Genomic DNA, 24243 nt, shown 5'->3' with positions numbered 1-24243 from the left:
ACAATTTTCTGCCAGGTACACATCCAAGATAAATTTACCAAAGTAGCAATGTAACCAGGCCATAGTGCAATCCAGATTACCTGATGCTTAAAACAACAACTTCTAACAAACTGAGTTATTGCAGTGAAACAGATTACTGAGACATACTAATGCACAGAGTAGAAAACTTGTAAACAGATCATATAAAGGAAAAACTTAGAAACGGAGAAAATGTAAATAAAACCCAGATAAAATGTACTCCAGTATTCAAACAGCATTCCTTTCTCATGTGGACATTTTAAAATAATTTCTTTGCAAATCCAAGGTAGTATGTATTGTAGTATAACAGCCCTCACAGAACTGAAGAGAAAAAATTTTTAGTGAAAGCAAGATAAATATATCACCTACCTGTGCAATACCAATCAAAAAAGTACACTGACAGAAAGGACTGAAAAGCCACACTAATGATTTGGGAAAACTTTCCATGAAGACTATCAAAAGGCCAACAAATCCAAAAGCCACAGTGACTAAAAATTCAACTATTCCCACATGTTTTGATTTTTTAAAAAGAGGTGTCAGCATTAAAGCAAAAAATATCTGTAAAATATAAATATTAAGGTTAATGCATTGTTTATATACACTGGTATGAAAATAAAATTAATTTTACTTGTGAAATAATAAGTTATTTTCATTGGAAATTACATTCATTGAAATACTTTCTAAATGCAATCAATGGTATTTTATTTTCAGGTAAAGTCATGATAAATACATAACAAAATTTAAGATGACAAACATTAAAAACTACAATTTATCTATAGGAAAACATGATTACCTCTACACTATAGAAACCATAAGCAGTCACATGTTTCTGCAGTTAGATGTATACATATGTGAACAAAACAATAAACCAACCAGCTTTTAAGCAGAGACCGTATCTTTTAAACTCGATAGGTTAATAAGATACAAAATCAGGTAATTGTATATAGAAGTCTGAGTTGTTTGTAAGTTATCATGTTAAAGAGCAAGGATGATCATCAAAAAATTTAACCGGTATAGCACAGGCATATAAGCCAATCAAAATGGAAACTGGAACCACTGGAAACAAAGGCTGCATTCAGCCAATACACTAAATGAATATCAACACTGCCAAGAACTATATTTAGAAAGGCATATCCTTATAAATCATCATCCTTTCACATAAATTAAATTGAAATAGTCAGGATTTCATAAAAACAAAGGGTTTGAAAAAAGTCTGGTATTAGACAACCTTAGTTATACACATAATTTGATCATATGAAGATAGTAAAAGATAGACTCAGAAATTGTATGTGAAAGACATATGAAAACAAGTTAAATTTGAGACTATTTTGTACCTTTCCTAAAAATATGGAGGTACAATGATGCTATATACAATTCATTTATCAGTAACCTAGTAACAAATCAACTGTTAAGTTAACCAAAGAATAATACTTTGCTATATTAATCAATTACTGTGACAGTTCTTTATTCCCACTTCAAGTTAAAATACTCACAGAAGATAACCCGTACAGGAAAAAAAGTAGAAATATCACAACGCAGCTACTTTGAGGGAATAACGAAGAAGCTGTTGCAATGACTGCCATAAGAAGGGACATAAGAAAAATCAAACTTGTATACAGAAGAACCCAGGAAAGCCTAAAACGAGAATACAAACATGGTTAAATGCACAGGCTTTAACAGTTGAAAAATCATTTCAAACAAAACTTCAGCTTTATTTTAGCAATTTTATTCTTAAAATTAAGTTTATTCTTTCCTGTGTATGCTCATTTACTGAAAATTAATGCTCTTATAACTAATTAAAAATACATTAGTTAAGTTAAAGGTAAAAGTATAATCTGACATAGAGATAAAACAGTGATTATCTTTTTAAGAGTCAAAAAAACTTTACAAATTAATAACAATTCATGACTAATTTAAATCTAATATTCTCAAAAGTTCAATAATGTGCAACATTTCCGATTTTCTTAAAATACAAAAGAGTTTAATGACAGTTTTCTTATGGCCTGGGCTATAATTAAACTCCTGACAGCATTTGGTACTTTAAAACAACACTAATCAACTAATTAACACAGTCACTAATCAACAACATACTACATTTATACAATGTAAGATCAAGATCAACAATGGACTCACTATATTTATTCAAAATGTTTTCCCAAATCAGAGTTCAATGGAATTGCTACAGTACTTAGGTTTGTTTGTTTGTTTAATGTAAGCAGATCATGATTTAATGTGTGCTACCATAAAAGCACTGAAATAGGACAAAAAGATACCTCCATTACCAAAACTAACTCCATCATTTAGAGAGGCAAAACTGAGGCACTAAGAAATTGATTTGCCTAAATGTTTCCAACTACCGCTTCCTCACAAAGCACTTTAATAATTTAACACATCTTAAAAACCAATCACTACTCAAATGACAGGAGAAAAAAAACATGCAAAGAAAATATGTTATACACAATGACCCCATTATGTGAAGTGTCATTATTAAAGTGTTATCATTAACTGCTGCATTGGGCTAAATGGAATATAATTTTGTAAAATGGACTATAACACCAACTCACATGCACAGTATTAACTTCTCCCCCAAAGTGAGGTCAAAATAAATTTTCCTACTACACAGTGGGAAAAGTAAGGAAAACTCACTCAGAATTATTTATAAAAATGCATGCCTCTATAAAATCATTATATAAAAATGCTGACACATGAAAGCTCACTTGTGAAAACATTTTTCAAATTTGTTTCTCTATAAGTTATTTTGTCTATTTCCATCTTAACTCACACAAATAATTTTTTCCCCAGGGGGAAAACCCATATATCACATATGCAAACTTCAATCATTTTAATTAAATTTTTAATAACATGCATAAGTTATGTTATGGGGGAAGACTATAACACGTAATTTCTAACTTTCCAATACCTCATATGTTCTATACACTGAAATACATAGAACACACCTCATCAATTAAGACAAAATGTGAAATAAAATTTAAACATGTAATATCAACATCAGTTTTCCAAATCCCACTTCCCTTATGGTAAAAAAAATAGCCAATATATTGCTAAGCTTATTGCCTAGTCTCATATTTTAAGACAAAAGTAATCACTGTAAGTAAAAGGATCAGCACCTCCTCAAATTGAGCGAACTACAAAATTACAACACTGAAGATCTTGACACTTAATTATTAATCATACTAAATAATAAACTTATAATAACATACCAAAAGGCAGTGTCATGAAGTCCCATTATCTTTAAAAACTCCTTTAACTTTTTCTCTTTTTCTGCTACAATATGAATTGCCAAAAAGTATCCAAAAGGTGAAAATGCTATAACTAGGTATATTAAAATTACTCCTCGGGGAAAGGTATCTATCTCAACCACAGCAGTTTCTCCCATAATGACAGCTTTAGTTGACTCCAGTTCCTTCCAAAAGGAAACATTGGTCTTCAGCTAGAATTGGAAAATACAATCCATGAATTTAATTCTGATAGTGGCCCCCAATAAAATGACAATTACACCCCCAAATTTAGTATGAACCTATTACAAATATAATCCTCAAAACCACATCTGAAATAAAGTGACTGACCCCAATATCATGATATAGCATATATTACTGCTTTATTCATTCTGGTAGCATACCATAAAGTCTATAGTTGAAAAGGCTATAAATTTTGATGAAATAACTTGTCGAAGAAAATAAAATTGAACAATTATCATCTTAAGCAGACAATTATATACATCTTAACAAAAATATGCATTTATAAAATTGAGGAATTAAGGAATGATTATTAGTACCATGAAAGACTCTCTTTAAAAAAATCTTTTAAATAGTATGTCCTATTGTTTTAAATCTATATATGCAGCATGTATAGACAGAATAATGAAACTTTATGCCATATGATACTTCTATCTTGTCTAAAATAAGATTTGTTCTGCCGATCCATCCAGTGTGGTCTGGGCTGTGGATGGCTAAGGTCTTTGGCTAAAACACAAATAAGTAGTGTAACATTCTCAAAGTGATATAGATCCTATATTTCACTGTCTTTACCTTAAACTTCTATATTATTGAATTTGGGTAATATTAATATATTTATACCATCTTGTAAGAGTTTATAAGACAACCCTACACCTATCATTTGGTTCTTACAACAACCCTGTCAAGTAAAGCATTATAATTGTAGTTATTTTACTACATAGCAGTCTAATGACTAACAGAGATAGGTCTCCTATTCAAGATCTCCTATTCTTTTCTACTAAAATGTGAGACACTCAATAAGGTCTAAACATGTCTTTAGATTATAACTGTAATAGTTATATACAACCCTAGTGTCAGTACTGTATTAAAACACAAACTTGGGAGCCAAAAAGCCAAAGTTTGCATTAGCTTTGCCACTAATTAACTGAATTTTGGAAAGTCACTTAATCTCCCTGTGCTTCAATTTCATATGTAAAATAGAGACAGTAATAGCACAAATCTCATATGGTTGCTACAGATTAAATGAATTCATATTAGTATATCACTTAGAAGCAATGCTTGGCAGGCACCTGGGTGGTTCAGTCAGTTAAGCGTCTGCCTTCAACTCGGGTCATGATCCCATGAGCCCATCGTCGGGCTCCCTGCTCCACAGGGAGCCTGCTTCTCCCTCTGCCCCTCTGCCCCCCTGCCCCCCTGCCCCGTCTCATGAATAAATAAAATCTTTAAAAAAAAAAACGATCCGTAGCAAATAAGTGATAAATATTTGTTACATAAAAAATGAAATCTACTATTATGATTAGCATAATAAAAATACTGACTTTCTTTAAACTAACTTATTTTTATTCAAGGGGAAAAGTCTGTAACTATACATCTTTCAAAAATATTACCTATGGTCAACACAGATACAACAATATAGATATATGGAATGCTAAGTTCACATGCTTAGAAACCATCAAATAAAAGTGGGGTCTGAAAGATATTAAATCAGAAAACATGACTTCTTCCTTATCTTTCCTCTTAAAGGAGGTGTAACATGTATTCTGTACATTTGAAAGTACACAAACCAAATCCTAACTGTAAAGATTTAGGGCATATTGTTAAAATATGGTTTGGCTTTCTCTCTCTCTCTCTCAAATAAATAAATAAATTTTTTTTTAAATATAGGGTTTGGCTTTATTATTCTTCCTTCATCATAGTTACCTCTATAATGGCAGCATCTATGGATGCTTGTAAAACTGTGAACCCTGAGGTCCAGTACTGAGCAGCCTCACATGATGTTGAACAGCCAGCTATGGGGACAAAATGTGAGACGTAAGTATTTGCACAACATGTAAGTGCTTTCTTTTAAAGATAACCTATGGAGGGTTACTAAAGCAATATAATTAATCAATCTCCGTAGAACCGAAGAAAATAAGCAATTGCCCTTTGAAGGCAGAGAACAGCACACTCCTGATTATTTATTTGAAATTTTTGAAATAAGAGTTACATAGAAATAAATTAACTGTAAACATGGTTATTTAAAATAAGTCACTTTTCTGTTTCAAGGTAAGTCATTCTATAGTGATGTAATCAGATTCAAAGCACTTCCAGATGCCAGGACACGTCCAGGTTAAAAAGACAGGAAAAAAAATTTTTTTTTTCTAAGGGCCTTTTGGAATTAAGTCACAACTTCAGTATTCAGCATGAGGGACTTTAACACTGCTCAGTAAATGTTTGTGGTTGATAGAATCTCTTCAGAGGTTTAAGCACTGAAGGCTGTTTTCCATGATATAAACATAAACAAGGTCTTGGTCCAAGACCTTGAAATTTTAGATATGTAGCACACCACATGTGAAAAACAATTACATGGAGAAAAAAATACCAATTCAGAAAGTCATATAATTCAAGATAAAATTTTGTTTTGTTATTGTCATTAAAATAATATAAATGTATTAAAATTAAAATGGATGTTATATAAATTATATTTCATATTACATGTAGATGTAGACAGATATTTGTTTATATATATTTATGCTACACTTGAAGTTTTCTTCTCTGAACAATTAAGTACAATTGAAAATGCCAATGTTGGACCCCATCAAATTTTGCATATGAACCAAAAGCAGCAAAGACATGCATTTATTTGATTTAGAAGATTACTTATAGCTATTTACCTCTTGAATCCATATAAATAGAAGATACTGGAATCATATCAGGAAAAAAACGGAGTTCGTAGGACATGAAGTCTTTGAAAACCACACCCACAAAGTTGTTGGGCTTAGAAAGACTGGATACTAACAATTCTTTTTCATTTGCATATTCTTCAGTAATTATGACTGTAAAATATTGTAGCAATAAAGTTAAGTCACAAATTAAAAGCTTATTACCAAACAATAGACCAAATTTAACATATTTGATGAATATAGTATTTTATAAGCACTTCTGTTTTATTCTCTTTCAAGAAAATAGAGCCATTCTAAAAATATACATGATAATGAATAATAGTACAATTTCAGACACTATTTCTCAGCTGTCATCTACGTACATAAATTATGCATCTGTGTAACACATAAGTTACTAATATGATGAAGTTTAGCACATACTTTATTATGCAGTTTATGCAGTTCATTGATCTATTTCAAAGTAAAGCATACAAATAGCTCCTTGATAAGCGAATAGATATTTTATTTTCAAATATTTCTTCTGAAGAAGAAAATTCCATTATCCTCAGAAACCAAATATGTACTCTGGTAACTAAGACACAACTCTTCTTTGAATAAAAATTGCCAGTTCAACCCCATATTGCTTGTTCCTTTCCTAGAAGATATATGGAGAAAACAATCTCTACTGAGATTCCTCTCACATCAGCTAATCCCAATTTTTTAACATTTTCTTAGAGTTTTATTTACAAGCAAGTAGTCTTCACTACAGAAGCTTCAGATCATGTGGTGAAATGGAAGAACATAGGATTATGTGCTTAACTGTGTTACTTATTAGCTGTGTGAGCAGAGAGAAGCAATTTAATTCTCCAAACTTCAGTATCCTCATCCTTGATACCTAGCTGATCACACTGGTTGTTAAGATCAAATGCAATTTCAAACATAAAAATGCTCTGTAAATTATAAAGTACTACTTCAGTGTTAATTGTCATGATTTTTCTGGACCTTTAAGTGGACACAGATTGATCTGAATAAAGAGAGGGTTAGTTCAACATCTTACCAGTCATGTTACCATATATGGATGCATGTCCCACTTTCAGACAGTTCTGTTGTTACAAAGACAGAACTTTAAAAAAAAAATCTATATATATTTCTACTATTTTAGCCTCTAAGTTAATACGTACTGACTTGGATATCTTTGGTGTATATGCTTTCCTCTAACTCAGAATTACCAAAGAATTTTGTTCTCAACGTTTCTGATCAGTTTTTCGAGCTGGCTTGCTAAATGCTTATCCATGCTACTTATGCTTCAGTAAACCAACAAACATATACTAATAAGATATTAAACAGTAATAAGTAAGAAAGAAACCAACAGGGAAAAAGTTATCTGGTTCCTGATTGTATAAGCATTATCTATTCATTCAGTGATGCATTATCCAAAACTATGATGGTACATACTAGAAGTTAATTAAAAACTATCTGATATAAGACAATATGTTAATCTGTTATTTTCAACAATTTAGCATTTCATTAAATTAATCATCATAGTATAAATTGTCACTTTCTCTAGTTCTTGTCTTGGGTTCTCTCACAGCCACCTTAGGCTCATTAGTACCACATCACTCACACTCTTTTCCAGTCTATTTCTTGTGAGAAGTACAAACTGAGAGAAATAGACTTAGGTACTTAGCCACAGTCATAGTCTCCAAATATGCACCACTTCTGTTTACACCATATACCTCCATAAATAGGCAAGACAGTCTGAAATGATTACTGCTTTGTAATCTTTATACCTCTAGATTATATGAGTCAGAATCAAAATGAAATATGCCTTCAAATCTTTTATTCTGTACAAATGTGCTTATTTTATAAACGGTCTCAGAATTAAATATAAAATATCAGGACCTTTAAAACATGCTTCAGCAGGATTGAATGATTTTAACAATTTTTATTAAACTATTTTTGGCAAAGGGACATATCTTTAAAGTGTTAAGAATGTAATTTACTCAATAAAGCAAGCAGAAAAATATTGTTATAGATAGAATCCATATATAAGCTCACAATACCCTCAGGAAGATGGTCAGTAGAAACTTTTTGCATGATGTTTCTTGTAATATTAGTCACTGGAGTATATCCCAGAATTAGGTTAGAGAGAATAGATTTGTCCATAGGGTTAAGTTCTATGTCAGGCACTTCTTCGTATTTCTTATTTGGATGCATCATACTAATTAATATTAACCAAAATAAAAAAAATAGTGGAAAAAGAATTTCCTATAACAAAGGAGACAAACAAGATGGTTACAAAGTATACCAATGGCAGCAAATATCATCAAGATTTCTATGCAAACAATGTAATACTAAGGAAAAAACATGAGGAATTTGGGTCTCCTTTCTTAAGCACAAAAAGTAAAAGCAGTTCTATCCTGAAAAAAATATTGTGTTGAGCATCTCACCTAACTCAACAGGAATATTAGACAATTTTTCCTTTACATTCAGTTTCACTGAAATGCTTTAAAATTCAAGTCACATAATAAATGAAATGACATAAACACTAATATTTAAAGATCTTAGATTACTAAATGTAAAATATAATAAATTTACTTCCATATAACATTATTTAAATTAACTTACCAAACAGCCCTCATAGGGCTCACCATAAAAATTACTTTATTCAAATCTGATTTAAAACTCATGCCTTAATTATACCTAAATGTCTACTATTAAAACCATACTCTGTTAAATTGAATAGGGATAAACTATTGTTTTACCTTGCAGTTAATTGTTATGCTGGCTTCAGAAAAGGAACAATATACTGGTTAGCCAGAGTTATTACTTTCTTTTATCTTTTAAAGTAATGTATATTTGTTGAGAACAAATATGTGACAAAATTTTAGTAATCTTGGGTAATTCAATCCAGAACCCAAAAGATGGGAAGTCATGGGGAATAAATTGTGGAAAAATATTCCAAAGTTTTTTGTGGAATTTTTTTAATTTCATGAAACCTGGGACATACATGTCTAAAAATTCAAACTTACACAATGATATCAGAAATTAACTAAATTTATGAATCGTTATTAAAATGTTTAACATTCAGAAAGCATTAGGTAATTTAGGTACTTTTGTGTGCTGACACAAGTTTTTACTTCCCAAGCACATTAGAGAGACCTAATGACATAAAATTATAATAAAAATGTATCCAGAAAAATAAATCCTCTCTTAAAGATGGAATATGTCAGTGCAAAAACTGCAAGAAGGCATAAGAAAGTCATTTAACTTACCTGAACACTACTTTTTTTAGTCCTGCATTTGATTAGGTAATTCTTCAGTAGGAGTGTTCTGGTCTGTCTCCAAACTCCCACCTCCCTAATTGCAGTAGCCATGTTTTCTGGATCAGTCTGTTAAAAGAGAACATGAAAAAAACTGGAACCACATAATCAAGCACATGCCATTTAATAGCAAAAACAAACGGATAGATGTTTCAGTCTCAGGTTAGATGGAATTAAGCATACTACAAGCTGTCTCTCCTATCTGGACAGAAAGCATGAAACAGCAATTTGAAGACCCTGAAAAGTACATAGCAGCACGTGAAACAAGAAGGAACCAGAATTCAGAATCCCCACAACCAACAGTCAGTTCACCACTTTTTCTCTTTTCATATCCCCCAAACTGAAATGCACTGGAAGTAGGCACTGGGGCAGAAAAACCAAGGTCCTAAAGCTCTCTAGTTCTGGCTTGACAACTCGGAAAGGAATGTCTTTTGCTCAGGGAGAATGCAAAAATACCCAATCTTTTTTTCTTTTCTACATTCTCCTTTGCCCCCATCTCCAAGCAATTACCTGATAACAGTGTCAGACTGCAGTAATGAAAGGTTAATGCAGCCCCAACTCTGAGGCAGGGAAACCTTTCTCTCCAGTAAGTGGAGCTATAGCTCCAAAAAGGTGGAGCCAGATCCCAAGGCGTTCTCATTCTCTGCCACTGGGCCCTGGATGTGGTGGATGCAGTTGCACAAGTGTGTGCCCCAATGGGGCAAATAAACCCTAGCATTCTGGCTGTAGGATGGAAATGAGAAGCCATAGGGAATCTGAAAGTAGAAGGGAGAACAAATATGAAGGAGAGCTCTGGAAACCAGCATGATAAAGTTGTTTATTAACTTCTGGACTAACTCCCAAGCTGGGCACACACGGATCTAATCCTATACTGTGTACCCAAGACCTGAGGAACTGAACTAAAAGACAGACTACTGCCCAGATCCAGACTGATCATCAGGTGGCCTACACAGGACAGATTCAAACGATACTACAAGGGCTTTTGAAAACTAAACTGAAATTAGAACCACAGCTCAAAGAATGCACACATGAAACCTGTGACCTGAACCTAACCAGGCTGGCAGCATGCTAGACGAAATTATCAACACTCTCCGTATAATCAAAACAAAACCCAGTGTCATACAATCCAAAACAACTCAGCAAAAGAAGTGGATGGAAAATATCAACTCTATTAAGAAAAGAAAAATCAAGAGATGCCAATGCCAAGATGACAAATTTTGGAATATTCAGACAAAAACTTTAAAGTGGATATTTAAAAAGTGTTCCAGCAAACAACAGCAAGCGCTCTGGAAAACAATGAAAAATAAAAAATATCAGCAAAGAAACAAGACATAAAGTAGCACCAAATAGAAACTTTAGAACAGAAAAACACAATAACAAACAAATAAACCCCATGGAATGGGCTCAACAGTAGAACAGAGATAAGAGAAAAAGTCAGTGAACTTAACAGACTAATAGAAGCTATCCAGCCTGAACCACAGACAGAAAATAGGTTTTTAAAAAAATTAACAGTGTCTTAGAGAACCATGGACAACAACAAAGGTCTAACATTCAAATTATCAAAGTTCCAGAATAGAGAGAAGAAAGAGTGTTAATGATCAAAAATATTTTGGGCAAGAGATAAAAATCTGTAAGTTCCAAGAAGCTTAGTGAATCTCAAACAGTATAAATCAAAGTAAATCCATATCCATACATATCATAATCAAACATTAAAAAATAAAGACAGTAAAAAATCTTGAATGCAGTCACAGAACCATGTTTTACCTATAGAGGAATAATGACTTGAAGGAGAGCAGATTTTTCGTAAGAAACTCTATGGCAAAACTGGAATACTCCTACACTGCTGCTGGGAATGCTGGCTCAACTGCTGAGGAAAACAGTTTGTCAGCTCCCCAGAAAGTTAAACATAGAATTACCATATCACCCCACTATTCCACTTCTAGATATATGCCCAAAAGAATACTTCGAGGTATATACCCCAAAATACTGAATACAGGGAATCATGTGCATGTTCACGCAGGTTCTTAGCAGCACTCTTAATAATAAATGCCAAAAATAGAAACAACCCAAATGTTCATAAAGAGATGAATGGATAAACAAATTGTGATACATACACACAATTAAATATTATTAAGCCATAAAAAGGAATAAAGTACTGACATATGCTAGATGAACCTCCAAAACATTATGCTAAGTGAAAGAAGCCAGACAAAAAGATCAAACATTATGTGATTTCACTTATATGAAATTTCCAGAATATATAAAGCCATAGAAATGAAATAAAATGGAGATTAGTGGTTGCCAGAGGCTGGGGAGAGAATGTAGAGAAACTGCTCAATGAGTAAGGGGTTTTACTTCGAAGTGATAGAAGCAAATTTCACCTTAATTTTTTTTTTTTTTTAACGGTATGACCTAGGGGCGCCTGGGTGGCTCAGTCGGTTAAGCATCTGACTTCAGCTTGGGTCATGATCTCAGGGTCCTAGGACTTGAGCCCCAAGGCTGGCTCAATGCAGAGTCTGCCTGTCCCTCTGCCCCTCCCCCCAGCTCATGCTCTCCCTCAAATAAATAAAATCTTTAAAAACAAAAACAGTATGACCTAAATCATTGTCACAGGTCCAGTATTCCTCTTCCAGCCTAACTTTACCCTTTGAAGGTCCTTGGAGCTCCTTCTGCCAGTGGACCTCTTTTGGAGCTCTCTCAATTTCTCAAACAGGTTATATTAAAGCTGAACTCAAGAGAAGTGGTCAGAGTCTCAACTGCAATCTCTGTGGTCTTTATTCCAATTTGCTTACCCCAGTAACCTAGAATCTCTACACACCAAAGGGTACTGAGACGGCAGCTTGAAAGAGACAACAAAAAAGTCCTGTTAGGCCATCTTCTAGAACATTAATTGTTGCCTTGTTGTATATAAACTTAGTTGATGGGGGCCACTAGTGTGACCTCCCTCCAAAACAAGAACAACCCATTCCAAGCTGACTGACCATATCCACCCAGATTAAAAAAAAAAAAAAAAAAAAGCAGGAAACATTTTAGAGGCAGCTCGTCTTACTCAAAAAAGTAAATATAAATTAAGTTTCGATTAAATAAGTATTCTCTTTAAGTGCACAAAGACGAGAGATTTTAACAACGGAATTATAGACAACTTACTTTCTTTGTGCTTTTTTTCCATTTTCTCAATTTTCCTATTAATACGTGTTACTTATGTGCTAAAAAAATTATAGCAGTGCCTGGCTGGCTCAGTCAGAAAAACATGCACCTTTTGATCTCAAGGTTGGTAGTTCAAGCCCCACACTAGGTTTAGAGATTACTTTAAAAAATCTTTTTTAAAAAATCACACAATTAAACATACTGCAAAAAATATTAAATAAGTAAATTAAAAACAACTAATAAAGCAGTCAAGAATGGAGGATACATTAAAAATAAATTCTTCCAACATCTCATTAACGTTATATCAGATTCTGTAAAGAACTGATAATCATCTCTGGGCCAAAAAGAAGAAACAAACAAAAAAATAAAAACTACTCATTGAAGGATGATTTACTACAACACAAACAGAAACATTAACCAGTACAGCAAGAACATTCTCATTATCTGCCAAAACACATTGATTTAGTGGGCACCAATGAATTATTCATTCAAACTGAATGCTGAATGCTTAAGTAAGTCTTCATTTTTAGAAAACAGGCTCCTCATAAAGTTGCTGATGGACTCACAAATATTTTTCTTCCTTGAGAACTGCTCCTTGTACTCAGGGTTTTTGTCTTTAACAGGCTTGTCTGAAGTTCATGAAAACTTGCACCCACCCCACCACTAGTCAGGGCTTTTTACAGCAAAACTTACTTCTACCCTCTGATGTGGGAAACAAAGGCAGAAGGAGATATAGATAAAATTAAATGTCCTTATAACCTGCAGCCCATCGACAATAACTTGAGGCAGGCAGAGCATAACATTCCTCCAGGAAGCTCCCAACTGTCTTAATGTTAAAACTTTGGTAGAGGGAAAAACTACCTCAGATTAACAGTAGCCAGGCCTCCACTATCCTAAGAGTCTTCTTTAGCATATGAAAATCCTTTTGAAACTTCCCTTTGTCTTTACTTCCCCCAACCCCAAAGTATATAATCAGTTGCCCCTCACAATCCCAGGACAGCAGCTCTTCCTGCCCAACGGTCCTGCCCAAGGGTCCTGTCCCACTTCTTTAATAAAACCGAAGACCTCTCAAGAACTGGCCGTCAGCTCTGGACCCCAACACTACTTCAAAAACACATCACCCTCCACCCTCCCACCATGCCAAGAGATACACAAACCATTCCCATCCCCATACCACTTCTACAGCCACCTCTGATCTGTATCAATTCAATTTTCTCCTGGCAGTACAGAATTTTCAAGAGATCAGGAGACTGGACTCATGTAAACAGTTACATTAATGGAAACGTTTAAGAAAGAAAATTCAGGGGCCCCAGTTGCTCAGTGGGAAGAGCATGCGACTCGTTGAGTTTGAGCCCCATGTTAGGTATACAGCGTACTTAAAAAAAAAAAAAAAGAAAGAAAGTTCATGCACTCTTGGTACTATGCTGTCCCCTAAAGTATGATACCTCCTGTGCCCAAAACTTGGTTTTTCTTTCTTAAGAGTATGTGAAATGCCGTTATCCACCCAATAAATTTTATTTTCACATAAGCTAGCAAGAATCAGATTCTGTTCCTCACAACCAAAAACACTTAACTAATGTAACAGTGTAACGGAGTATTCATAAGGACAAGAGTGATTTTCAAAGTGAGTATGAAAAGGGGAATGTTAAAAACCTGTCTACCTCCCCTCCTTACAAAGTGAAGAATTCCACTGATACTATTGGGAGTGCCTAAGGGCAGATAAAAAGTTGAGAACCACTGAATGATGTAGAGTTCTTCAAGTTACTTTAAAATAATATTAACAGGGTAATGTTTCTATAGAAGAGAACACACAGTAACTAATCAAGGAAGTCACTTTGGTGTCTATCCAATTCTCCGTTTTATGTCCTTTCCTCCAAAGCATAAGATGCTTTCATGCTGTTTCCCTTCTGCTCCTGAGCTCTCTATTCTTTAGGTAGATTTTTCTGTCCTCATCCTTTTCCTTAGTCAAATCGTCCTGCATTACGTTGTCCCCAGGTCTCTTGGGGAGTATTTCCTACTTATTGGCTAGATAATCTCATCAATCTGAGGCTGAGTTGATCCATTATCATCTGTCATTCTCCTCCACCAAAAAAGATTCAAAATCAACGCAAACGTAAATGGGGCTAACAGCTGTTTTAATATTTATGGAAAGGAGATACTCCATCTACATTTGACTTTGAATCTTTAAAAAGATTTCTATTTTGAATTAAAATAATACCTTTTAAAGAAGAGGTTAATTTATCAGGTAAAATCCCAACCTCACCTCTTCATCTACTTCCCTCTGGAAGAGCAGGTGCCTGTATTTAAATTGAGAGGCAGTGCAAGCCATTAGGTGGCTTCTGACTTTCAGCAGGCTGGCACTGTTGTCCCCTGCCCCAACACACACACAATCAAAAAAAACAACAGGCCATAGTAAATCTAAGCAGCATCTTCAGACATGCTGAAAGAAACTGAAATCAGTAAGCATTTACATAAAAATAATACCAAGAGGAGACACCGAAGTCTACAATCCCAACAACTGACAGTACAGTATAAGAGTGTGACCTCTGGATGCAAACCAATTAAAACATGAATCCAGCCTGTGCCACTTACTATTCTTGAGACTTTGGGCAAGTTATTTAACTTTTCTATGTCTAAGTTTTCTCATCTGTAAGTGAAATAATAATAGTATCCACTTCTTTGGTTTATTAGAATGACTAAAAGAATTAATACACGTAAATAAAAATACATGAAAATGGTGTCTGATGTATGGCAAGTATTCATACACATTGAAAATCAGTACAACTAATATCCTCAAAAGGATAACAAAGAATATCATATCCATGAAATGAAAACAAGGCAATTAAAAAAAAAGCTACCTGGAACCTGGAAATGAAGCAGATTAATAGAAATAAAATTCTCAGTAGATGGGGTGAACAGCATCTGAAGCAAATCAGTGAGTTAGAAAGAATGCTGAATAAGGAAATCTCCCAGAATGGATGGTAAAAGTGCAAAGAGCCAAAAACGATTAAGAAATCTGTTATAGGAGCACCTGGGGCACGGTCGTTAAGCGTCTGCCTTCGGCTCAGGGCGTGATCCCAGCGTTCTGGGATTGAGCCCCGCATAAGGCTCCTCCACTGGGAGCCTGCTTCTTCCTCTCCCACTCCCCCTGCTTGTGTTCCCTCTCTCGCGGGCTGTCTCTCTCTCTGTCAAATAAATAAATAAAATCTTTAAAAAAAATCTGTTATAAAATTATAATGATGGATCAGTATGACTGACTGTGGAGAGCAAGATGAAGTCACCCATGCTACGCAGGAGCCTGTGTCAAACAAGAACACAATCAATTAAAGGTACTGCAGCTAGGAGATATCACCAAGATCAGCAGCAGCTGATGACACTCCGAACTGATACCAAGCAGAAGCAGAGGAGGTCTGCGGGGGCCCAAGACTGATTAAATCCCTTTAAAAACGGAGGATTTTTGCGGTGAACTGTCAGACTGTTCAGACCTGACCCCTCTATGTCTGACCACTTAAAAAGGCAGCTGCCGCTGCAGGCTCTGTCCAACTGATCTCCGAAAGGAACCGAGATTCTTCACTGCTCAAACACAGTAAGCAGTAAGTGCCAATAGCTGACCTGGACAAAACAGATGCCTTATCTCAACTGTGAGCCTACATACCGACTTCACGTTTGGTTCGTTAACTTCCTACCCTCTGTGTTATCTTGTTTGCAGTGCGACTTGTCTAATGTCCTGCTTTGTGTGCTAAGAAGCCAAGTTAATCACATGGTGAAATGTCATTGAGTTTGGAATCCTGTAACCCCTTTATAATAATGTTAACCTTGCTTCATGACTGAATAAAACAGACATTGTGGAAAGACACAACTTGGTGTGTGCACCTTCAGTGTGCTCATAACACTGGCCTAAACATAGTAATGTTTCTTAAATTCACAAGCTCTAGTCTAATCATGTGAAAACGTTACATTTCAATAACCCTGAACTTCTATCTATTCAACTTATTCAAACATCTTAAAGAAGAAAATCCAATTGGCTGCTTGTTTCCTTCGTGATATGAAACACCTGGTCTGGCTCTTAAAAAATGAAACATTCTTAACATTGATTTTTCACAAACTTTTTAGTTTAATGTTATCTAAACAGTAATTTTAAAGCTATAGCAGGTTTTTGTAAACAGACACAACAATGGACTATTTTGTCCTCCTCACCCCCACCACCCACAGTGTCTAAGCAGGCCCAACTGAAAGGGGCCTTTGGGATAAACCAGGCAACGTCTGCTCTGCATAATAATGTGAAGTACTACTCTACTGTAAAAGATTCCTTGCAAATTATGGGTGTTTGGGAAAATATTTTGCTTCCTCTTCCAGTGTCCAGACCATACTGGCTCTGAGTACGTTTGCCCTTTGGGAAGAAGACAGAAAGAAAAAGAATTAAAAAAGGGTGCCTGCGACTCCCACTGGTAGGGTAAATCACAAAAGTCCTTTCTTCTCACCCTCATCCCCAACTCTTCTGCAGGATTTCAAATGGGAAATTAGAGTGGAGGAAAGACGTGGGAAGGCTGTGCTTTCTATACTGAACCGAAAGATAAACAGATGGTCTCTGGGATGAGACCAACTTCTATGGGTGGGTGAATGAGGTTTCCTGAAAGAGGTGGAGATCCATCCAGCAGAGGTGACATGCAAGTGGTGCTTCTGACAGACGTGTGTAAATGAAAACAAGGCTTCAAAGTTAGAAATGAGTTGTGGCCAGCGAGGGGACATCTGTGAAGAGTTTAACTTGTCAGGTGCCTTCTCCTAAACCAAAAGAAAAGCCTAAATTATTTAGCACAGGGCTCTAAATGTCTTCTTTATGCACTATAATTCTCTTTAATTATCTCAAACCTTATAGCCTTATAAAGGCATTCAAAAGAATAAAAGGAAAAGGCAAGAAAGGATGCTTAGCCAGCCCCACATTTGACATCGTCTGTAAGCGGGAACAGGATCCAGGAGTTCACTCACTAGTGATGGAGTTCATGAAAGCCACGGCAGAGCTGTGAATGGTGCAGAGGACTACACAACATCAAAAGGAGCTTTCTGAATAGACAACACATGGGACTTTCTCTTTTGCAGCATATACCAGAAGAGGATCCTTGAAAGCACAGGCTAACAACTGAAATACAATAAAACTTCTAACGACATAGTTTTAACAAATCATACTTTTTGGAAAACTTATAATACCTGATATAGTTCCAGCACAAAGACGTACCAGACCAGTATCTTAATTGCCTAACAAAGCCAATTCTTAAAACAATGCTAAAAACAATGACGGATACGCAGAAATAAGAGCACACAATTACTCTTAAACATTTTAAGTTACTTCCATTGCTCAACAGCATACCTGGGGAATGCATTATGTTTGCTGTAGAGCTTTTAATAATAATTAGATAAGTTTTAAACACCTAATATCACTAAAGGTTTAATCAAATATTTAACTTTCCTAGATAAAAACAATTCATACTAAATCTATAAACTGCAAGAAAATTCAAAGCCCACTAAAGCCTATCTTCCTTTTCTAATGTACTGATAATTGACTTAAGACTAGAAATGATATAACCCAGTATTCAATATCAAATATTTATTTATTCATCTATTAAAGAAATATTGATTACTACATTACACCTGATGTGAAATATATTTTACCTTTCTAAAAGCAATAAAAAATGTTAAGGACTGTTAGAAATAATTGTTAGAAATTATTTGGAATGTATTAGTTTTATTTGAGAGAAATGAATGAAGATTATATCCTATAAAATAAAGAAATTGAATCATCCTGATAAGAGATGTGGTCAATCACCTTTTTAGCAAGCTTCAAAGATTTCTGGAAAGGCTCTTTGCTGAAAATGTTACCCATCTCCAACAGGTAACTGTCAGAGGTTACTCCTAGTCCACCAAGCAAAGATGATTATCACTACTTTCTTCCACTTCCATATCCAATAAGTAAACTAATTGCAGTAACCATACTGTGTCCTCATTATTTTTGTTTACATGCCTTAATCTTGAACTCGACGATGAGATTCTTGACCAAAAAAGACTGCTTTATCCTCTTACTGCAAATTCCTTTATCAGGGCTTGCTAAGAGTCCTTATAGATCAAAGGTCTGCCAACTACCATGAAGGAGGTAGGAGCTAAATCCAGGGCAGCGCCTGTTTTGTACAGCCCACAGTTAAGAGTATTTTTCACACTATTAAATGGCCAGGGAAGGGGGGAATCAAAGAATAATATTTGTGACATGTAAAATTACATGAAATTCAAATTTCATGACTATAAATAAAGTATTATTCAAACACAGCCATGCTCACTCGTTTCTATATTGTCTATGATTGCTTTAGTGCTATAACGGCAGAGTTAATTGATAGAGACCATATGGTCCACAAAACCTAAAATATTTACTATCTGGCTCTTTACAGAAAGTTTGCTGACCCCTGTTATAGATTAAAGGAGGGAGAAAGAAGAAAAGTGGCCAGTTCATCGAACACTTACTAAAATTTATGCATCAAACAATGGGGAAAAATAGACAATGTCAATGACTTTGCAGATAGATAAAATTTAATATAATGTAATAAGTCCAATTGGGGAAAGAATGGAAAGGAAATTTCAGGCAAAGGAAAAAGAAGGGGAAAGCTAGAGTCCCAGAAGGGCTTTACTTGTATAAGGAACAGGGATTCCTGTGACATGGCTGAGGCATGGACAAAGTGAACTGGGGCTAAGGGGGCAGGTGTATTGCTCTAGATGACACTGAAAAGACAGGCACTGGAGACGGGTTGTGAAACACGCAGTACGCAAAATTAGATTAGACACCTTTACTTTGTGCACCCATATAGAGTACCCTGTATTTCCTCTACTTTGTTTTTCATACCTAAGAATAATTGTTTAATTGCCTGGTAATCATGTATTTCACTAGCCCATCCATTCTCCCAATCCCCAAACCACCACTCACTTCTACCAGCAGCATCACATTCAGATTAAAACCTTAATTCTTACTTCACTAAAAAACTGAAGCAATCAGAAGAAATTTCCAAATGTCCCACTATCCTTCCTATCCTTCCACCTATAACTATGCCTACAATAATGCTAAATATTTCAATAATATTCCATTTCTGGCTAACCTGATAACTCTGTTTTAGTCAAAAATCTGAACCATAAAAGCTTAAACAGAATCTGGCGTTTAAGGTTTATTTTTTGGAAGAAGAGGTTAAGAATATATTTGGCAGATGACCTGAAAGAAATTCCTGCCAAATTACATCACTGGTTTCTCAACTAATAAAAGCACCATAAAATTTAACTTAACAGGGGGTAAATCATAAATACTCTCTTCTTCTCGTGTTTTAAAATTTACTGAAGCTAATGTAATAATAAAGCAAAATACTGTCAACATTCTTTAACCTGAATTTTATGACCATATTTTTTTGTTGTTGAATGGGAAAACAATGCAATGGTGTCCACATAACCAGTTATCCCATCCCTTTTCTTACATATAATAGGTTCCTAAAAGCTTGAGCTCACAACTATTTAAATCCAATTAATTCGCATGCTAGTAAAGATTATGATTTAGAATATTACAAAATTATTTTACATGATCATCCTCTCAATGAACCCTAGGGCAGAGATTATAAAAACTGTATTCATCTTTGTACTCTTCCCACACAGTATATGGAATAGGAAAGACATTGAAATAAACATGTATAATATTAATAGATTTGCTTTGACCCCAGCTGTAAAACTGCTTATTCCAAACCCTGTTTAAAGGGAAACAAACTGGAACAGCACACAGTCAAGGATTATTGCCTTGTTAGTTTCATTTCAACCCAAACATCCCAAGGGCCTTAACTGCCCTAACAGTGTTCTCTTGTATGGAGTCTTCCCTGAAGACACCCATTATACGGCTCTCTTGGGCAGACACAAAATACGGTGGGTAAAGAAAGCACCAGAATTTAGAGTCAGGCATCCCTAGGTTCGAATCTCCGTTCCACCTTTTTGCTAGTTGAGACCTTCCTAAGTCACTTAACCTCTTTGTGACCCATTTTCAACCTGTACCCAACCTCAAAGAGGTTGCGGTCAGGACGAAATGGGATTAACACGGAGCCTGGCTCACAGTTGGGAATCCGACACATCTCTTCTCCCCTTCTGTTCCTTCCGAATGTCCTCGACAGAAAGCACATCTTCATTCTTTCTGACTTACTTCTTCAAAAAGGCCCATGTTAGCCTCGGGCGCACAGGAGAAAACCCCCTCCGACCTACTAGCGCCTCAAACCCATACATGGATACCTCCCGCCTAACCAGCTTTCTGGGACGCGGAAATCTTTTCGTGCCCGAGCTCTGCCTTGCGTTTTTGAGGAATCAGGGCATTTCCCCCCAAATCATGTCATGAGACCTGCGCACTCTCCTCTCACCCAAACTCTCCTAACACCAGGGTCAGAAGCGCCGCGAGAGCCCCAGGGAGTGACCAGAGCTCAGCGCCTGAGGCGTTTGGAGGGAAACGTACTCGCACAGCATTTTCCCTCTCCCGCCGCCCTGCGAGGGACCCGCAGCCGTCCCGCGACGCCCCCCGCACCCGCGCGCGACACCCGGGCAGCGGCCACCGCGACCCCATCGCGGCCCCCAGCAAACCGCGCTTCCTCCCACCAAGGGGCTCTTCCCGCCCCCCTCTGCTCGCCGCCTGGGCAGCCACCGAGGCCCGCAGCACCCCGCCCCTCGGTCCCCTCCCCGCCACCCTTCTTCCTCGCCCGCCTCTCCTCCGCGCCTCACTCTCGAAGGGGCGGCGTCCCCGCGGGCGAGCCGCCGGCGCCGCTGCCCTCCAAGCCCCCCTCACCTCAGGGCCGAGCAGCAGTGCGGTCAGGCCGGGACACGCTCCGCCTGGGGAGACGCTCCGCGCGGGTGACGGAAATGGGAGTGTGTGTGAGAGAGAGCGCTGCTCCGCGCGCGCGCCCCCGCCGCTCGGCCCTCTGCGCCCCAGAGCCGCAGGGCCGGCAGCGCGCCTGCGAGGGGAGCGCGCCGCGCCGGAAGCCTCGCTCCGCCTCCTGCCGAACGCACCTGGGGGCGGGGCTCCCGAAGGACTGGGATCTGCGGACACGCGCGCTCCCGGCGCTCGGCCCCTCGCGTCCCCGCGAGGGCTGTGGGGCTGAAGCACCCGTGAGGTCTGCGCACCTGGGGGCGGGGCTCCGAGGGGGCGGGGCGATGGGGGCGCGCTGAGTCCCGGGCATGCGCGCGCGCGCGCCCAGCCGCAGAGCCTGAGTGTCTCTGGCCCGGGCCCTGGAGCTCGGGATCCGTATGGTCTGCGGAGACCTCGGCATGCTCTCCCTGGAGGCACAGGCAAAACAACGGGCCTGAAGTCAGGGGCTAGCGTTTGAGTCCAAATGCTGCCGCCTCCTGGCGTTTGACCTTGACCTGCAGCCCTCCCATTAGCCTCCCCCGTGGCATCAAGTTTTAGGGAACCCTTTCTTGTCTTTCCCGGCTTTTGAGTGGCCCTCTCCCAGGACTGCATTTCCTTTCACTCCACTGCCCCTTGTCCTCGCCGCTGCAGTGTCTGGGTTGCAGTGTCCTCGTTCTCTCCCAACTGCTGCCTAGTTCCCCCATCAGACACCGACCTGAGACATCTGGACACCGAGGATGCTTTTACTTTCTTAAGTGTCCTCAGGAGAGTCTGGGAATGTGGCGGATCCTGAATTTTCCAAACGGCCTGACACACAGGCATCTGTGGGAGATTCTAAACCGCACTTATTTTTGCTAAAAATATAAACCGATGTTTTGAGTTTTATTGCCCAAAGTGACCTAAATGGTAGACAGAAGTTATTGTAAAGGAAAGAAAAGCTCAACGCTCGCGTTACAGATTTTCTTCTCCAGATTTCCATACGGTCACATTTCTTGCAGTTATTTACTTTGGGGGAATTTAACTATTTAAAGACTTTTTAAAAATTCTGTTAATCCTGTGTATACCATGTATTTTTACATATCTCTGTTTTTCTGCTTCTCAAATTTAAACCAAATCTCTCCAACCGTCGCTGCTAAATTCTACCAAAAAAGGGGGGAAAAATCAAGGAACCGGGTTTTATTTCTCCTACCCAACGGATTAAATGAGAAATTCAAAGAGGTTTAGCAGAGTCCATGATGATTAAAAATCTGGCAGTGGGAGCTCAGGAGGGGAAATAGAAATGTCCTAGAAACTATGCAGGAAAACTGAAGAAGGCAGGTAATAAAAACTATTCAGCCCTATATTTTTTGTCTTTTGAAGTATCTAAGACATACTAGTTACAAATTCAGAAGAATAAATTCCCGATGGTCTAGGATTTGTGCACACGTGTGTCGATGGAGGTCAAAGATAAACTTGGTAAAAATGTGTTACCGGAACATAGTCACCTCAACTCGGCAATTGTACTTCTCACTAGTAACCTCAACCTGCTCTAACTTCAGAAGTCTCTTCATCTTTTCTATCACCATGCGAAGCATTCGTTTCTTGAGTTTCCTCTTCTTATAAGGCTCTCTGTCATTCATTCTGTCTGCTGGTGCTTTTACTCTTGTTTCAAGACCAAAACCTAATTCCCCGAAATCCTACTCACTCCAGGCAAAATGATCTTCCTTTCCTCAACTGCACACATGTCCCCATCTTGTTCACCATCATTTTACTTATGTACTGTCTCTTTAATTAAATTGTAAGTAGTCTGGGATTAAGAGTTTCTTCTTATATCAATTTGGATTTCCAGGTCTTACGCATCATAGTGTGCAGTACGTGTTGTTGATAACGCTGGGGTTGAAAAACCACTTGTATAAGAGGTAGCAAATATTATTGTCATTATTATCCCCACAAAATAGCACCACTCACTCAACAAAATCTACCTAATAAAAGAAAGGGAAGATATTACATTGTTCTTATAGGGTGGATCACAAAATCAGGATAATAATATGGTTTGGGGAATTATAGGGAGAGAACACTAAGACCTTTACATTAAAAAACTGCTGTAAAAAAATATATTGACCATAACATATTTTACTGTCTCTTTGAGACAGCTATTTATTGGTTTTTGTGTACCTTGTAAACAATTTAGCCACATAATCTCAATCTAAATTTCCATAGTTACCAGGTCCCAGTACTAAATAAGCATCTGCAGGGAAGATGTTCCTTTCTGAGCTTCTGTATCTAAGAAATAGCAAACAAGCCATCCTGCGTGGTTGTCATGACGGCAACCCAAATCCCCATATCTCATTAATAGATTTTTTAAACAAGTAAATCACATGGGAATACATAGATCGTAGAAGTCATAGACTGAGATTTAACAAGTTGCCTAGCTGAACAAAATAAATGGTGAACCAGAATTTTGACAGTATTTAATTTAGAAAAGAGAATGAAGCTTTTCCCAGTGTTACATCAGTACCTTATTTTGCATGATTATCAATGCTTTGAAAATTACATATACCATTTTTAAATTATCACTATTAAGTACTTTTTATAATTTCTTGTTTTTAAACATTTACCATTTCTCCAAGCTAAAAAAAGTGCCAAGAGAAGGGATGTGGTTTCTAAATTCAGGGTTTAAATTAGGTATAATTTAGAAGAGCTTCAAATTAGAATCTTTTTCTAGAATAAGGCCAGACAAATAAAGAAACACAGCCTTGACT

The 24243-nt window shown here is 37.0% G+C and overlaps 1 protein-coding gene across 5 annotated transcripts in view; it reads right to left on the bottom strand.

Moving 5' to 3' along the window:
* Positions 1 to 21774, bottom strand: part of ABCA5 (ATP binding cassette subfamily A member 5) — a 67825-nt gene extending 46051 nt beyond the window's left edge. Inside the window, exons 1-9 of one of the 5 annotated variants that reach the window (XM_048225835.2) lie at positions 21443 to 21621; positions 15638 to 15791; positions 9412 to 9528; positions 8200 to 8404; positions 6149 to 6310; positions 5196 to 5284; positions 3240 to 3469; positions 1512 to 1653; positions 388 to 576 (exon numbers count right to left, since the gene is read on the bottom strand). In XM_048225835.2, the coding sequence (XP_048081792.2) occupies positions 388 to 576; positions 1512 to 1653; positions 3240 to 3469; positions 5196 to 5284; positions 6149 to 6310; positions 8200 to 8404; positions 9412 to 9513 (1119 nt within the window). In that variant the 5' untranslated portion in view covers positions 9514 to 9528; positions 15638 to 15791; positions 21443 to 21621. Of the gene's footprint in view, positions 1 to 387; positions 577 to 1511; positions 1654 to 3239; positions 3470 to 5195; positions 5285 to 6148; positions 6311 to 8199; positions 8405 to 9411; positions 9529 to 15637; positions 15792 to 21442; positions 21623 to 21663 lie in introns of those variants that run through there. The other 4 variants (XR_006411032.3, XM_044389095.3, XM_026512359.4 and 1 more) reach the window with 4 other exon arrangements.
* Between the last annotated feature and the right edge of the window lie 2469 nt (positions 21775 to 24243).

Source organism: Ursus arctos, unplaced genomic scaffold, assembly GCF_023065955.2.
Source record: "Ursus arctos isolate Adak ecotype North America unplaced genomic scaffold, UrsArc2.0 scaffold_24, whole genome shotgun sequence".
Classification (NCBI taxonomy): domain Eukaryota; kingdom Metazoa; phylum Chordata; class Mammalia; order Carnivora; family Ursidae; genus Ursus; species Ursus arctos.
The sequence above is the reverse complement of the archived record's forward strand: the minus strand, read 5'-3'. Positions and strand labels throughout refer to the sequence as shown.